We start from the raw sequence: 18,219 nt of genomic DNA on the forward strand, positions 1-18,219 counted from the left end.
CGGATAAACTCCCGCATGCCTGGCATCGATGTGACGTAATGCTTGTAGAATTTCGCGAGAGTTCATTATTTTGACAAGGAGGCGAACGAACGAGCGGTATTATATATTCAATAACTTCGGTATTTACCTCCTTCGGTAGTGTGTCTTTGGTCGTGCCGGCTTGTAACGCTGAGTTTTCAATGTCGGCTTGTGTGGAGTTAGTAGTTGCTTCGAGCTTGTCTCTATCCATCAACGACGATAATTCAGATTTTTCAAATTTCTCTTCTTCTTTTTCTATTGATCGCTCGGATGTTTGCAGATTTTTGTTCTCTATTTCATTTCTATTGCGCGAAATCTCATACGCGCTACTGATTTCCTCGTCGTCGTCGTCGTCGTCGTCGTCGTCACAGGCGTTTAAATTCCAATTATCCGGAGAACCGCAAGTAGCTTGAGTACTAACGTTCGTATTGCCATAGACGATATTATTTCGCTCGATCAACCAATATTTTAATTTATATACGTTGCGTAATGCGCAATGAAAGATTCCAAATTTTCGAAATCCGTGGTAACCACAATATCGTCCGCGCACTTCTCTCTCTAACAGATTTTTGAATGCGGGAGAAATATCTTCCAAATTATATATATTTCTGGAGAGTAGATTCCGCAAGTAGGTTTCTTTTTCGGCACCTCTGACGTAAATGTATCGTGCCTGTCTTGTTATTTCACGTAGTTGCGATGTAAAATATTTCGGATTAGCTTCACCGTCGAACCATTCAATACCGTGATAATTTCGTGTAAGCCAGTTATTTTCATGCCTTACATTTCTTGGTAAATCGCCAAATGAATGCGGGGGCATCATAATCCAATGTCCGACGAATGGAGCATCAAGCGCGATAATAGCAACTTCCTTGGGGATAAACTTCGCATTGCCATCGCGGAAACCTTGTATGTCGATGACTATATCCATTTTGTAAAGACTGGAGCGCACTCGACAGCGCGGTTATAATAGTTTAAACTGTTCGCGAAGCGTCGACGTTCGTGTCTCGAATGAAACTGAATTCTTTTCTGTTATATTGTATATTTTTTGATATTTTATGCTGCTGGCATTTTGATCGAATGTGGAGGGGAGAAAAAGGAGGGAAATTTTCCGAGTATTACGTTGTAACAGGCAAATACTTGAGCGTGATAAATATCTATCCGGCAAAATCGACGATGACTTGACGAGACGAGTCGATTTCTATTACATTATCGAATTCGGCGTAAATAATACAATTAACGGTCTCAATGAGAGCTTTCTCGAATCGCACTTCTAATCGCAAACTACCATGTCTTACGAGATTCCAATGCCCTGCGTAATTAGCAGACAGATCGGGCGTGAGATCAAAAGCGAATAACGTATATCCCTTGGAATAATCGTCTCTACTTATAGAATTTCCTTCGTTCAAAAAATGGATGCCCGTTCCCGCGAAGAGAGTTTGATAAGCTTCGACAAAAGCGGTTCCTCCGGTGAGAAAACCGGTTGTAACGGTTTACTAGGAATTTGCATACCGTCGACGTATAGCGAGAAGAAGTTTATTCCGTAATTTTTGAAATTAAACGGATTTAATTTTCTATCCCCATTAAACGCTTTATTATTAACAAAGCCGACTATTATCTTTTTCGGAAGTTGACCCAGTATTACATTATCTAACGATTCACCCACAACACCACTGTGAATCGTTTTAACTTCGACTCTCGTGAGCGGATATTTGGCCGTAACTTTACTCAACATTCTAGCATGCGCGAGTAATAATCCTGCGCTTATTTTCGCCCTTCTCACGAGTAAGCTCGCATCCAGTATATGAACTTTCGCCGATGAACCGTTTCTGTCCATAAGACAGAACGAATCTTTCGAACGAATGAGCCTCAAGCGTACTTCTACACCGTTAATTAAAAATTTGTCTTGATTAAAAACATCGCAATGGAGATGTCCTACAAGATCTAGCGCGCGCCCGCCGCGAATGTAACGCGCGCGTCTCACGAGAGCGGAATTTGGCGATTTTGATTCCATCGGTTCGTCCATTTGACCGGGTGTATCCGCGTCCCATAGACAGGAGGTTAGATGGGAAGTTTTTGCGGGTGAAGAATAATTTAATAACGCCTCGATGTACGAGCGGTACGCGTAGGCGTTGTTTGGAGGCGACACGAGCTTTTGGTTGAAATACACGTCGATCTGATTGAACATGGAATGAAGTAAATGATTTACGGGGCCTATAGTGGCCGCGGCGGTTGCGCCCGCAGTATGTCCCGTGGAATCGACCGGTGTTTCTACGCGTACGCGGAGACTTAACATGGTGTGCGTGAGATTTAAATATTCTTCTCCGTGACCCGGAATGACGAATTCTATCGGAGAATCGTCCGAGAGCGAAGTCACGGGTTTGTAATGAATCCATTGCGAACTCTCGATACTAGTTTGTGTGGGTGGTAAAGAAAAGAGATCGAGTTCGCTCTTTAAACACTCGCTCGAATGCGTGTGAAGAAAGGACATGCTTATTTACCGCAAATTTTTTGTCGTCGCTGTAATTCTCACTGTTAGATGTGTTTAGAATATACGCCGTTTAAGAAAATATGTCGGATACGGTGCGCTTTTTACCGGTTTTACGCCGTTTCGCGGATGTTTTAAGTCTTTTCACTGTTGTGCGCTTTTTTCTCTTATTTTTCGATGTTTTTGTATTTGCTTTTTTTTTTCCCTCGCGTCTGGCGCTTTGACGAACTTTTCTTACGCGCCTGGCGTCGTCTACATAATGTCGCGGATTTAGCGATGCGCGTGTTGAGCCCGCCGAAAGGGAACTGAGCTACATGCATTTTTGCATCCGACTTATAACCTGAGCCCTTCATCAGACTACTTATTTTTTCTTTAGCTTTTCTCTTAAGATTGTCGCGCGATTCTTCAAATCGGTGCTTAGCCGCTACTTTAAACGGCATATTGTTTTCAACATCTTCGATTATATTAACACCGGCCCGTAAAACTTCTTTCCCCACAGCCCGTACCCCTCTGGTTAAATAAGGTAATACACGTCTGAACAGTCCTCCGAGAAAACTGCCAATACCGTGACCTCGTTGATAGGGCGATCCGACGAAAACTCGCGGAATTCCACCGCCTCGACTGCCGCCGTTTTGTAACTCGTCGTAATACGTCGAATAATAATCCATTAACGTTTAATTTTTTATCGCGCTCTCTAATTATTATTATGTTATCTACTCGATACGCCTGAAGTGCAATGTCACTGTCAGCGTTCCAAATTCGAATGGTATACTCTGTCCTAGTTGATCTTTTATATCTATCTCGATTGTGCGAAAAGACGTTTGACGCAGGGCAATGTATTGAGTGTGTGAGAAATGCTTTATTTGAGTAGACGCGAACGCGTAATCATTTCCAACATCAAGTGCGACTATTCGCAAAAGAGGAGATCGCACATCGCCGATAATATAGGGTTCGCAAATATCGCAATAGACAAAGAGCTTGTCGGGAATACCTCGCAACAAACTAGCTGGTTCGGCGGCTATTATTACTCGTTCACGCGGAAATACGTAAAATGGTGATGTATAAATTTCAACATCGTCATAAATCCAGGCTGGTAAAACGCCCGATGTACCGGTATTATTTTCAATTTTATCATGTTTCTCATCGCCATTCTGTATATCGAAGGCGGTTTCGCTAAAAAGCCATAACGGTAAACGTTCCACAACACTAGCATTGAGCTTATTGCGCGTATCGAAGCCGAGTATTCGGCAAATTTTTTCGGAAAAATTTACATAATGAATCATATCACATTTCATAATGTCGCAGGAAAGTTTCATAATAATTTTGCGCCCGATAATAGCTCCAAATTGCCAATGGATACGCGAACCTACGGATTTTGCAGAGTAATTCACAGCTTCTATAATATCGTGCAAACTTGAGTAAATACCCGAAGGTATTTCAGATTTCTTAGCGATGATTTTCTTTTTTTGGGGGCCTATCGTGAATTCTTGAATATTTATAAATCTTATGATTCCTTCTCCAGGGCGTATATGAAGAAAGCTAGTCGGAAATTGAATCTCCGTGAGCGCTACTTCCCAACGTCCTTGCAAGTCTATACGTTGAGGTAATTCAGTGGTGAAACATGTGGTTTTATTCTCCGGAAAAAAACGCATACTGCTATTACTAGGGAGAATCATATAAAATCCTTCCTCCCTCATTTTTGATTCAAAGATTTTAAACTCGAAGAGGGTATCCAAGAATCGAATTTTGAAGGATATCCTTGCCAACTAACTAATAATTGTTTATTGTTACCACGCCCCCTACTTTTTATCACACGTTCGACGATAAATTCTTCTTCTCGCAAGTTTTTAACAACAGATGCTAATTCTTGTTCATAAAAAATTCCGTCTATAACTTCGCCCGCTAAATCGCTTAATTCGTATACGTGCGGTTTTCTCCATTCGAGAACACGGTGAATTCGAAATATTTCTTTGCTCCACTTTGCCTCGTATCCTTTCTCAAAGGCTACTTTTGCTCTACTGACACGCACGAAATCGCCCACGTTATATTTAGCCTTTTGCCCGCGATTCTTTTTCTTCGCCCCATCGCCGTTGTCGTTCCAACGACGATTCATATTTTCGCGCGCGCTTCGCGCATTTTCCCTCGTAACGACTGCAGGTTGCATTTTGATGGTGGAATGTCGAGTATGATTGTAAGCGCGAACGATATCCTGCAAAACATCGATGTAGCGTCGCGTATTTTTGTGCGTAAAATATCGCCACATCCGTTCCTTGAGCGTTCTATTAAAGCGTTCCACTATAGCTGCTTTAATATCAGGATTACGTGCTACACAAAATCGAATATCTTTTTCTTTTAAGAAATTTTGTACTTGCCGAGCAATAAATTCTTTACTTTTGTCGGTCTGCAGGTATACGGGTAGACGCTCTTTGTTTCTCGAGAATATGCGTTGAAAGGCTTTTACCACGCAGGCAGCTGTTTTGTCGCGTAAAGGCTCTACCCAAACGAATTTACTAAGCACATCGATAACCGTTAATAGATATGAATAACCGTCATTATAACTCTTGAGATTACGAATATCGATCAAATCAGCCTCCCATAAGTCATCGATATTTGTCACGTTATAATGTAAGCGTGGAAATTTTCGACGTACCGGCCGATGTAACGTGTATGCGTCTTGCGATTTAAGCCAATCGATGACCTCGTTACGTGTGAAATTCGGTTTAGCGGCTCGCGATAAATTGGCCGTCGCCGAATAGCCGGCATAGTGCGAGGGATTGTATTACAATTTTTCGAGTTCCATCATTCGAGTTTGCTCCAGTCGAGCAACCCTTTCTTTTTTTTGTCGGAGAATCTGCGTAGCTCGTTAATGTTTTGTCGCCTTCGTCCTCGTCGGCGGATACAAATAGCGTATCTCCTTTGGTTTCGCTCGTTTCGTCTACCTTATGGCTGTACGACTTTGAACGCACGCTCGAAGTTTTCGGAGTGGAACTTCCGCGCGGAACCGCGTTTTTAATACGATGAGATCGGGCGTACGCATGTAATAAATCACGATTTCCTATGAGATTGAAAGGAGTGTCTATGTCGCGCAGTAATCGAGCAAACTGAATTCTTCCGGTTGCTTTTACTGTTTTTCTCTCGCGTATCGTCGTTTATAAGTTCCGCGATATTCGAACCCGTTATGACAGAGCCGTCTATAGTTACGAGTCCTCGTCTATCCCAGCTAATCTTAGATGTCGAAATATCAATCAAGTATTTTAATAGCGCTCGCGCTTTGTCGCGATAAGATTTCGGTACACTATCGAGAATTTTTTTGATCATTTCAGTCGATTGTGCGCGTTTTTTCCCGAAACTACTACTACTACTACTACTAGCGCTACCGTCACCGCGGCCACTGCTAATTAAAGTTGACGTTTCCATAAATTCGTTATCATCGACATCCAAATTCGTGTCTTCGTTCTGCTCGTCATTAATGTCCTCGCCGTTACCCTGTGTATCCTCACGTAAGCGTTTTTTCGCTTCCCGAACAAAGTGAAGATAACGTTGGAGTACTTCCTTATACAATTTCCATCTTTTGTCCTCATCGACAGGAGTCGCGAGGTTAAGAATGCGCCACATCTCCGCATCGAGCCGCGATAAAGCTGTTCCCGGTGTTCGTACTGAATTATTATTATTTACATTTTCCGCATTTGATATTTCCGTATTTTTCTTCGATGAATTATCAGTCATCGCAATAGATGCCATTTCCGGTTGCTGTTGCATTCGCTGCATTCTCTCAAAATTTTCGGTAGATATCAAAACCATTTTCTTAGCCCTCTCCATTCTTCAAAGTACAGGTGTTAGCACTTTCTTTTTTTTTATTATTTTTATTATTTTTCCTATACGGAGAATGTACGGGATGTATAGGATTGTATTTTTCTCTTTCATTCGCCGCGATAATCCGGGATAATATAGCCCCTAGTAAAGGTCCAATAAGATAGGGTAAAAATCCACCTCTCTGTACTAACAGTTTTCTTTTAATCTTCCAATTACCTTGTTTTGCCGCAACACGCCGTAGGATCGTTTTATGTTTGGCTAATCGCTTTTTATCGCTACAACAAAGCGGTACGTTACCCTTTAGCGTATTGAAAATGCACTCTTGAATGCACTTTATGAGCTTATTGTCGGCGGCTCGCAAGAATACAGTTCTTTGATTTTTTTTCAAATGACACAAGGTTTTTAAAAGGCATAAGTTTCTTTCACCGATAGACCGTCTAGCATTCTTTATTGCTCTATTCGATGTCATCAACTTTTTATCAGGTTCTTCTTTTTTCACCATTACGCTGTAATCGCACGACTGACAAGTTGCGGACACGAATTTTACCCTTTTATACGCCCCCACTTCTATTGTTCGATCTACGTGGTATGTAAGCGTAATGCAGAGTATCGTCGGGAAAGATGCACGTACGAAAGCGATATTCGTCTGGAGTCGATTGTTTCAAATCAAGCAATAAATACCCGTGTGGTCGATGTAGCGTCGTAGTACGCTTCTTCCATAAATTTTGGATCGTCGGGATATACTTGACGCGCTAGATGACGTATTTGAGCGCGATCGCGTGGATTTTTGAAAACTACTATGTAATTCGCGTTGAGAGATATGTCGCGCTGTCCGCGTCCTTGATGAAAGAGATTTTGAGAGATGAGTATAACGCTGAGATTTTTATGATGGCTTCCTTTGGTAAACAGATCTACGATAGCGTCGCACGACGATGATTCCCTCATAAGATCGTCAATTATTATTAATTTTGACGAGAGCGGATCGTTAGAATAATCTTCCGAGCGGGGTAATCCCTCGCGAAATTCGATTATATTTTTCTTCGATTTTATCAATGCATTATTAACGTAACCGGTCCTTTGTGCTTTTTTCTCTTCTTCTTTTTCACTCACGGCACATTGTAAGCGTCGATACGTATCTTGCCACTCGGCGTAATAAAATAAAATTCTCTCGAATCGAACATCTGCCATGACGGATAAATGACGAAGAAACGTTTTCACGAAAATTGTTTTTCCGCATTCCGTAGGTCCACAGACGATCGACATCCAAGGATGTTTCCACCGTACATCCATTTTGCGAAATGAACGATTTGCCGATTACGCTCGCACTCATAAATAAAAAATCATCGAATATTTTTAATATTTATCGTAGGTATGTGTTGAGTAATAAGCTTATCCACGCTCCGGGGGCCCCACCGCGGCGGCCGCATGCTCACGCTAGCGTTTCCCGGTACGTAAACGAGCGGAAAGCACCGTTGCCGATTAGCTGATAAGTAGCCGCGGGAATGATGCTAATAAGCGTATTCGCGGGGACGCGCTTGCGTCAGCGTTTTTTGAGCACCGTTGCTTACGAGCTTATAAGCGGTGCTCTATGGACACTTATGTTAGAAATAAATTGCTCGTTTAGCGTTCAACTAACATTTGATATTATTTTCGATAGAATGTTCTATGCGCAAAGTAAAGAAGTAAAGGAAATATTAGAGAGGGGTAAAGGGAAAATATAGTCTGTGATTTTTAAGGTGAGAAAAATTTCATATTTATTGATAATAATTTTTTATTTTTTATTTTTTATTTTTTATTTTTATAAAATTAACAATTACGATTTAAAATTATACGTACAATTTCATTAAAGCCGAGCGAAAGTAATTCTTCAAATACAATATTGAAATATACATCTAAAAAGGTTAAATCTCTTATTTGCGTTTGTACATTGCGTTCAATTTTTTAAAAATTATCACTAATCATGAGTTTTATAATTTCACGATTTATGTAAGCCGATGGGAGTTTTAATTCTATCTCGTTCATTAAGTAATTGGCGCAGGTGTTGACGGCGTCGGTGATGGAAACTAGCTGTGACAATCGAGCATCCACACATCTTGTAATATTTTCCATGCCGAGAAAAGTTGCTTTCTGCATCACAATAGCGACACTGTGCGTTTTTCGTTTCTTCAAGGGTGGCTGCGCTTGCTCCTCCGTCTCACCATTACTCGCGGATTGTTCCACATTTTCCTTGTAAGTCACTATCACAGCCCTCGTCCCGTAAGCGGTGGTGAAGCCGATGGAAATATTGTTGATGATAATCGGATTTGGTTTGGTTTTTTGATTCTCACTCAAGTACAGTCCTATCTGTTCCATGTTGAGTTGAAATTGTTGCCAGGTGACGGTATCGAGACAAATTCCGTCCACATAATTACCCGTTAATTTAACAATTGGTGCGAAATAACCTTCGTTTGTTGCTTGTAATCCCACATGTAGCTTTTTAGTACACGATGAATTAAGGTCATACGTTGTCGATAGTAATAAGTATCGCTGTTCGTTTCTTCTATCGTTGTCGAACTTGTTGTCCGATTTGCTAATATCACAAACGTGTGTAGATTTAACAAAATCGGTTAGATTCTTCTGATCACTGGAAACTTCTTTCGTGGCAGCCATTGTTATCACTTTCGAGTAAAACTGGGTGAATACTAGTCACAACAACGATAAATTCTTGTATCGAAGCCGAAAGGAAAATTTTCGTACGAGCAAACTCAAATGAATAAGAATTCGCATCTTCTCGCGCTGCTTATATATCGAAATATAAAGAAAAGTGGGGGGAAAAGTTTATATAAACAACTAAATAACAGGAAAAATCGTGATTTTTCATGTTCAATCTTGTTCAACTGGCTAAAAATTACGCGAAAAAACATCTAGAATCATCTAGAAATTAGATTCGTTACAAGAGAAAAATTTTTCTCTAAACTTTTTTTTCTCTAAATACATTTACAATATGTTATAAAGTGTAAATAAAAGCTTAGCAGACGTATAATAAATTTTTATAGCTTATATTGTAAAGAGAAAAATGTTATAAAGGACGAATTTCTAATTGACATAATCCTAACCCTTCTACGAAAATTTTAAAAGATTTTCACAACAAAGTCTTTACTTTGACACCTCTATAATAAAAACACCTATGCAATAAAACTAAGTAAATAATGTAATAACGTAATAAAAAATAAAATATTTTTTTGTCTACTTTTTTCTTAAAAGAAATAAAAAACCGGGATTTTTTTTTTGTCGGCGTTCTTTTGTTTTCTTTAAACTAATCTAACTACCTAGAAAGGAAAAATTCTAAATCTTTCAACGACGTTCCTTTTTGGAAAAAAGTGGGGATATGCATTTAAATAAATTCTCCGCGTCGAAGTAAAAAAGATAATTTCGAGTTCGACATCATCCGAAGTAACGCGAGTCGTTCCGCGGAAAATAGCGATATCGTGTATTTCGTGAGTAAGCGACAAAAATGGCTGGGCTTAAAGTGGTATTAGGAAAGTGCATAATTATAGGCTCAAATTTGTCGCCTACGTTAAATAGTGAACGCTATTTATCAGCGTTATCGGACGATTCATCGGAAATAAATTACTCAGTTTTTCGGGCATTTGCGTGTGCTAGTTCGAATATTATACTCGCTGTGCTATATAGACTAGGATATTTCGGCAATTATGCCGAGTTGTTACATATCGCGGGTGAGATAATAGAAATGCGCGAGGCATTTGACCACGAGGAGGAGGATGCAGACGGTCTTATAGCCTTCCTGCTATCAAACCATCGAGGAAACCGCTTAAACGGTAAGCAAAATGTTTATATTTATATTGTAGAAATGTAATGTAATCGAATACGCTAGACAGTGTTTAATCAAAATTTTCAAAATCATAATTTGTAGATCGAAACACGACTGCGACTGATGAGCGAGAGACTCCCTCTCAGCTTCGAAAACGTCCGGCTGAAGAAGAGCTCGAAACAGGACCTTCGAGTAAGTTTCGCATAAAAATAAAATAAAAATATTAATCTTTATACAAATTCTATATTCAATATTGATAAAATATTAAATTTTAGGAAGAGCACGTTCCGATGAAAACGACGGCGAAGCTGATATCATGGCATCACCAGGTGAGATACAAAATTTTGAAAAGAATAAAAATAACGTAGATGTAATTTTTATTTTATTTATAATTAAATTTTTCTTTTGTTTCGACAGTGCAGAGAGGCGGTGGTGGTCAAAATGAAGAAGTGACTCCTGAAGAACGAGTAACGCAACTCTGTAATAACGAGGAAGTAACTGATGAGGATGAGAATGAAGAGGAAGTCGTCGGCGAAGAACGCTGTAATCCCTCGTCGGAGACAGAAGATGGCGAAGAGGAGCCGGGGGTGGAAGAGGAGCAACAACGTTATGGGGTTGGCAATATTAATTTTAATTACGCAGATTTATTGACGGAAAATATGCGGCAATTTAGGAGGTTCGGCATAATCGGGAGAGAAGCGAGTTTCGCGATACGACCGATACGCGAAGGTTCGAATATTTATCACGCATTAGAAAATGCGTTTCGTGAAATTCACGCATATGCGTTAAATTTATGCGAACCGGGAGATTATGTGGGAATGACTTTCCATTCGGCGAATTTATCTCAGGGCCCTGCTGGATTATCCTTTCGTCCGGCTAGAGACATGTCGTATGAGGATATCTGGAAACTCGTGAGTTCAGTAGCGCAGAGTGCTGGGGAGCTCGATATCGCGGAACACTTTAACATTCGTGTTTTTAATGTCACGGTTCCTTCGGGTCGCGGACATGTTAAATTAACAAACGAAGACGTTGTGAAGCGCTCAATAGTAACAATAAATAATTCCGACAATTTATGTTTTCCGCGCGCTCTCGTAGTAGCGCGAATTTACTGCGAACGCGGTAACTTACGTACGGGTGAGTTACATGAAAAATGGAATAATATAAGACACATGCATTCCCCGCTTCAACGGGAGTTCGCATTACAATTAACTAGGAACGCTGGTGTTACGATAACTGAAGAGGGATGTGGAATTCCAGAAATCGAGCGCTTTCAACGATATCTCGCAGTTGATAATATCGCAATTGTAGTTTATAATTTCAGTACTTTCGGGCGCGGCAAGAAACCGATGTACGACGGAATCGCGCTACTTGCTTCTCTCGACCGTGAACCCTCGTTACGCTTAAATATAATGTATTATGAGCGTTTACGTCATTATAACCCTATTATAAATTTAAATGCCGCCGCGGGTTGTAGGAATTATTGCGAGCCGTGTAATATAGGTTATCGGAACGATAAAACGGGCCATCGCTGTCCAAATAAATGCCCGCGATGTTTCACTGTGCCGCCGTGTAAGCAGTCCAAAAGTATAAAATGCAACGCGTGTAATCGGGCATTTTTCGGTAAGAAGTGTTTCGAGCGTCATCGCAGCGTAAAATCGTACGACGGTAAATCATCTGAAAGTATTTGCAATGTCGTGCGATTTTGCGACGGATGCGGTCGCATCGTTAAATTTGGTGCGAGACACGAATGCGGTGTTTCTTACTGCAAATTATGCCGTTCACCAAAGCCTGAGAATCATTTGTGCTACATGCAACCTCTTCGACGTGATAATGGTTCCTCTACCGCACCGTCGTCTTCATCATCGGCAATGGCTCCAGCGATGACAGTTATGCGAAGCACAGAAGAGAGCACAGAATTCGTCGGTAAAGTGGCAAACGATCGTGCATGTACGAGCAAAAAAGAGCGTGTAGCATTCGTATTTTACGATTTTGAAACGCGACAAGACGAGTCACTCGAAGGTACGTCGAACGTAAAGAAACACGTTCCCACTCTTTGCGTGGCGCAACAAATTTGCGAAGCGTGCGCGAAAGAAAATAATTTGTCCGCGAGGTGCCGATGGTGTGGGGTGCGAGAGTTCGTATTTCGTCATGATCCTGTGAAACAATTCGTCGATTTTGCAACGCGTACGACAAAATACTTCAAGCAGATCATTTGCATAGCACATAATGCGAAAGCGTTCGACGCGTAATTTATTTTAAAGTATATTGTTGAAAATCGTAATAACTTAGAACCTAAATTAATATTAAACGGTACAAAGATCGTGGTGTTAACGGTAAGACATACGAAATTCATCGACAGTGTTAATTATATGCCGATGCGCTTATCCGAGTTACCGAAGGCTTTCGGATTACAGGATATGTCGGATAAAGGCATTTTTCCGCATTTGTTTAACACTGTCGAAAATCAGTCATATGTCGGCCCCTTGCCTGACGCGCATTATTATTCTCCGGAGACAATGAAATCGGAAGAGCGCGAACGCTTTCTTGTATGGCATACTGATATGCGACAAAAAAACACCGTGTTCGATTTCCAACGTGAGATCATTCGCTATTGTCGTACCGACGTTGATATTCTTCGACAAGCAGGTATGGCGTTCAGAAAAATTTTTATTGATCGTGGAAATGTATGCCCGTTCGAGGAATGCACGACAATTGCTTCGACGTGCATGACTGTTTTTCGGAAAAACTTTTTGCAACAAAATACGATAGGCGTCATTCCAACTGGCGGCTACAGAAAAGCAACCAATCATTCCCGTAAAGCTCTGCAGTGGTTGATATGGAAGGAACGCGAGCTCGGACATTCTATAAACCACGCAGGGCGCTCGCGCGAATATCGTACAATCGACGGCACGCTCGTCGATGGATATTACGAAACGCCTGATACAGAGACGCCTCAACGTCATGTGCTACAATTTCACGGCTGTTTTTGGCACGGATGCCCGTCTTGCTTTCCTATGAATCGCGATAGACCACTTTCTACATCGGATTGCAAGGATACGATTGACTCACGTTACGAACGAACTCTCGCAATCTCGTGGAGACTTCGACAACGGAAATACTTTGTGATAGAAAAGTGGGAGTGCTCTTTCAATCGCGATATGCGAGATAGTCGCGAAATGCGTGAATATCTCGAGAACCATCCGTTGGTGGAAACGCCTCCGCTCGATCCGCGCGATGCATTTTTCGGTGGACGCACGGGGAATATTGTGACGCACTATGAGGTTACAGGTATGGAAAAAATACGTTACGTGGACGTATGCTCCTTATACCCATATGTTTTGAAAACAGGTGCTTTCCCGATCGGTCATCCTGATATTTATGTCGGCGAGGAATGTTCCGCAATAATCGGGAGGGCACCGAATTATAATTTTAATACGATCGAAGGTCTCATACGGTGCAAATTACTTCCACCGCGTGATTTATTTCATCCTGTACTCCCATATCGCGCGCAGGGAAAATTGCTTTTTGCATTATGTCGCAGTTGCTGTGAAACATTGTCACAATCGGCCTGTATGCACAACAATGTTAAGGAACGCGAATTCGAGGATACGTGGGTGTCCTGCGAATTACGCAAGGCCGTCGAAAAGGGCTACCACGTGACGGCTGTAAGTGAGATTTGGCAATATAAAGTTAGTCAATTCGATCATACGACCCGTTAAGGTGGATTGTTCGCCGAGTATATAAATACATTTTTGCAACTTAAACAAGAAGCCAGCGGGTGGCCGAGCGAATGCGGGAAAAACGACGACGATGCTAAAGAAAGATATCTGCGGGAGTATGAGAAAACCGAAGGTATCGTTCTTGATAAACGTAACGTCGCGCGGAATCCCGGTTTACGTTCTGTCGCGAAACTGTGCTTAAATTCTTTTTGGGGCAAATTTGGTCAGCGCTCCAATTTACCTAATACCGAGGTCGTGAGAACGCCGCAACGTTTTATAGCCTTGCTGACAAGTGCCGAGCATGAAATAACCGACATATTACCCGTAAACAATGAGGTAATATATGTTTCGTGGCAATTGCGACAAGAAGCTATTGTTTCCTCCCCGCTGACTAATGTCGTGATAGCGGCGTATACGACGGCACAAGCTCGTTTAACGTTATATTCTTATTTAGAGCGATTAGATCGTCGCGTTTTGTATTATGATACGGATTCATGTATTTACGTGAGCAGCGGTGATCAGAACGAGTATGAACCACGTACGGGAAATTTTCTAAGCGATATGACCGATGAACTCGAAAGCTACGGGAGCGGTAGCTATATCGAGGCGTTCGTATCTGGTGGCCCTAAATTTTATGCATATGTTGTACGCGCACCAGACGGTCGAACGCACGAGTCATGTAAAGTTAAAGGCATAACCCTAAATTACGAAAATTCGCGGTTAGTCAATTTTAATAGTATTAGGAATTTATTGCTAAATAAAGAGAGAGTACGAGAAAATGAAGAGAACGAAAAAGAATTGGCTGGAACTTCGACATAAATCTATGTTTTAGAACAATTCGTCGCACCGCGTTTCATGAGATCGTAACAAGGGACGAAATTAAAGTATGTGAGCCTGTATTACTAAAACGTAGGTTTATTGATAGTCATTGTTCGTTACCATACGGATATATAATAGAACGTTAATTTTTCTCGGCTCTCGTTTTTGTCGATGTATATAGCAGCGAATTTGCATATTTTCCGTCACATAAGAAATTTTGTACATTGCGAAATTATTATTTACATTTAAACATAAGTATAATATTTAATAAAAATTTTTTATTTTAAATCGCTTATATAAAAACATTTACTTTTTCCTATCTTTTCTCTCCTCGCTAAGCGACGTCATAAAGCTCTAAAACCATCGTAAACGCTACCTGCACAGACTTGCTTTTTACGACCCCTTCTATTTTCGTAACGTCTCCATTCTCGGTGGCCGCCATCTTGCCGATTCTTACACACGTGTTATTTTGCCGCGTTTTTCCCTCTCACTCAGAAACATGCTCCTCATCCAATCAAACTGCCGGCAACTATAGGGAAGCCAATCAGAGCGTAGGGTCCCCTATGCCGGAGGACTCTCTACAAATACTACATCTAATCCTTATTCTAATAAGATTTCAGCTAGCCCAGCATACTAGGACCCTGTCTGGAAATGTGGAGGACCCAGGTTCGAGCCCGAGCATGTACACGCGACCGAAAAAATAAAAAAATAAAAAAATTTTTTAAATAAAAAATAAAAAATTTAAAGGGAAAATTGCCTCGTAGACGTCCACGAGTCCCCTCCACTCTTTTTTTTCCACAGACACCCTTAGGGGGGAGGGCCCCAGACAGGCACAGCAGGGGGTCGGCGCCAGTGGCCGAGGAGTGGGGGTTTGTTGTGTATCGCTATAGTTGCCCCTGTATTACTATTATGTGATTAAAATTCGCTAATAATATTGCATACAATTCATATCCAAGCTTTATACACATACTGATCTGTCATCTCCTATTGCTGACAGACAAAATGAATAAATAAATTTATACAAAACTTGGTCAAATAATAATATAATAATTAATCAATAATTGAAATTATTATTGAACAAAAAATTAAATATTTTACGTACAAGTATAGTTTGATATCAGCTAATTGCATAACATAATACTCATACACATAAAAAACAATAAAATCAGCCGTGCAATAAAAATCAATATTACCTGATTTGTAAAATCAATAACAAATGACAGATCAGTACACGTATATATGTAGTTACGGATCTGAATGCGCGAGATGTATGCGATATTATAGTAAACTTTGGTCATTTATAACTCAAAACATTACAACTAAAAAATGTTTGTATTTCAATTTTTGACCCTGTTTTATCCCTAGAATACATAATTGTACGGAGGTAGCGAGACAAGCTATGTATATTGTGTTTGTGTGTATATATATACTGGGTGGCCCATTTTAATCCATCCAGTCGAATATCTCAAAAACCAAGCCCGGAAGAGAAAAATGTTTCAGACAAAAGTTGTTTGGTTTCGAAGGGGCCATAAGATGGTACCATTGGTTTGACCTTGAAGAGTCATTTGAAGGTCACGTGAAGGGGTTTCCATTTATGATTTTAAAGTTGACCTTCACATGACCTTCAAATGATTTTCCAAGGTCAAATCATTGTCACCATCTTATGGCACCCTTGAAGCCACACAACTTTTGTTTGAAACATTTTTCTCTTCCGGGCTTGGTTTTTGAGATATTCCACTGGATGGATTAAAATGGGGCATCCAGTATATATATATATATATATATAAGTAATACTGAATATATTACATAAATCTCTGAAAAATAAGAACGCAGTCTTTTGCTTATTTTGATTTTTTATTGAAAATTTATTATATTTGTATTTTATAATAGTAGTTAGTGCAGTAGTTAGTTAGCCAGAGGCGGTTAGTTCGTGAGCTGGTTGTTTTAAGAATATTTAACACCAAATGCGTTTTGCATGTTCGCTTTGGTTAAAAAATATATGCCAGAGGCGATCAATTCGTGAGCTGGTTGTTATTTCACACTAGATGCGATGTGCATGTGTGTTAAAAAATATATGCCAGAGGCGATCAATTCGTGAGCTGGTTGTTATTTCACACTAGATACGATGTGCATGTGTGTTAAAAAATTTATGCCAGAGGCGATCAATTCGTGAGCTGGTTGTTATTTCACACTAGATGCGATGTGCATGTGTGTTAAAAAATATATGTCAGAGGCGATCAATTCGTGAGCTGGTTGTTATTTCACACTATATGCGATGTGTATGTGTGTTAAAAAATTTATGCCAGAGGCGATCAATTCGTGAGCTGGTTGTTATTTCACACTAGGTGCGATGTGCATGTGTGTTAAAAAATTTATGCGAGAGGCGATCAATTCGTGAGCTGGTTGTTTTGCATGTGCGTTATGCTGGTTATAAAATATTTTAGAGGAATTTATGTTGTTAAAACATTTTATTGTATTATATAACTAATTTTTAATAACACTTAGATAAAAAAATGTATAAACAAAAGACTGTACTTATTTTTCAGAGGTTTATTTTTTTTCAAAAATATATTAAATTATATATAATATATATTATTATTTATAATATTTTATTTCTGTAGCTATGTTTTAAAAAATATTCATCTATTAATTTTTCTTTGCAGGCGAAAATTATTGAAGCTAACCCAAGAGGCAAATGGCTCCCGGTACACTAGCATTACTGAGGGTACTAACGAATCTAAAAATTTGCAAAAATCGGTTGAAGTATTTCCCGATATAATGGATTCGATAATTAGTACCCAAAGAACGCAGTGCCTCGAGTCAACTTCAAATACAGGTATGTGTGAAAATGTTGAATTTTGCGAAGATAACAATAATTTAAAAGAAAAGGGCCTTCTGGATACAAATCGTATCCAAGAAAGCCTGAAGGCCGTCGCATTGTCGACATTGCTTTTCTGTGGAATGAAATCCACAGAACCTTTGATAATCATATGCAAGGAATAGAGTGCCAATTTAAAGATTGGAAACTCGTAAATTCTCATCGACGTGGGTTAATGACTCAGTTGTTCTTCAAATGCCAAATGTGCAAATATGAAGCCAACTTCTGGTCAGAACCCACAGAGCCGGAAACAATGGACACTAATACGGCTGCTGTAACAGGAACTGTTACAATGGGAATGCCCAGCTCGAAGAGTTGTGTGCAGCCATAAATGTTCCTTGCATGTCCGAGCAAACCTATATCAAATATAGGGAAAATTTAGTCGATGACTTTAAAAAAACAGCCATGGAAGAGATGAAAATGGCTGGCGAAGTTGAAAAGTAACTCGCTCTCGAGAGAAACGAAGTTATAAACGGTATTCCGTACATAACAGTCGTAGCGGATGGTAGTTGGATGAAGAGATCGTATGGCAATGCCTACGACTCTCTTTCCGGTATTGGAGCCATAATTGGTTACCGCACCAGAAAGATTCTCTTGGTCGGTATCCGCAATAAATTTTGCACGCTATATGATGTAGCAAAGCAAAAAGATATCGAACCAATAGTTCACAAATGCT

The 18,219-nt window shown here is 40.2% G+C and overlaps 1 protein-coding gene across 1 annotated transcript; it reads right to left on the reverse strand.

The window, feature by feature from the left end:
* Window positions 1–1,420: 1,420 nt before the first annotated feature.
* Window positions 1,421–2,506, reverse strand: LOC138942984 (uncharacterized protein F54H12.2-like). The gene has a single exon (XM_070313480.1). The coding sequence runs from the start codon at window positions 2,504–2,506 to the stop codon at window positions 1,421–1,423; it is 1,086 nt and encodes a 361-aa protein (XP_070169581.1).
* Window positions 2,507–18,219: the final 15,713 nt, after the last annotated feature.

Source organism: Polyergus mexicanus, unplaced genomic scaffold (assembly GCF_030449975.1).
Source record: "Polyergus mexicanus isolate NDT 795.1 unplaced genomic scaffold, iyPolMexi1.0 SCAF_24, whole genome shotgun sequence".
Classification (NCBI taxonomy): domain Eukaryota; kingdom Metazoa; phylum Arthropoda; class Insecta; order Hymenoptera; family Formicidae; genus Polyergus; species Polyergus mexicanus.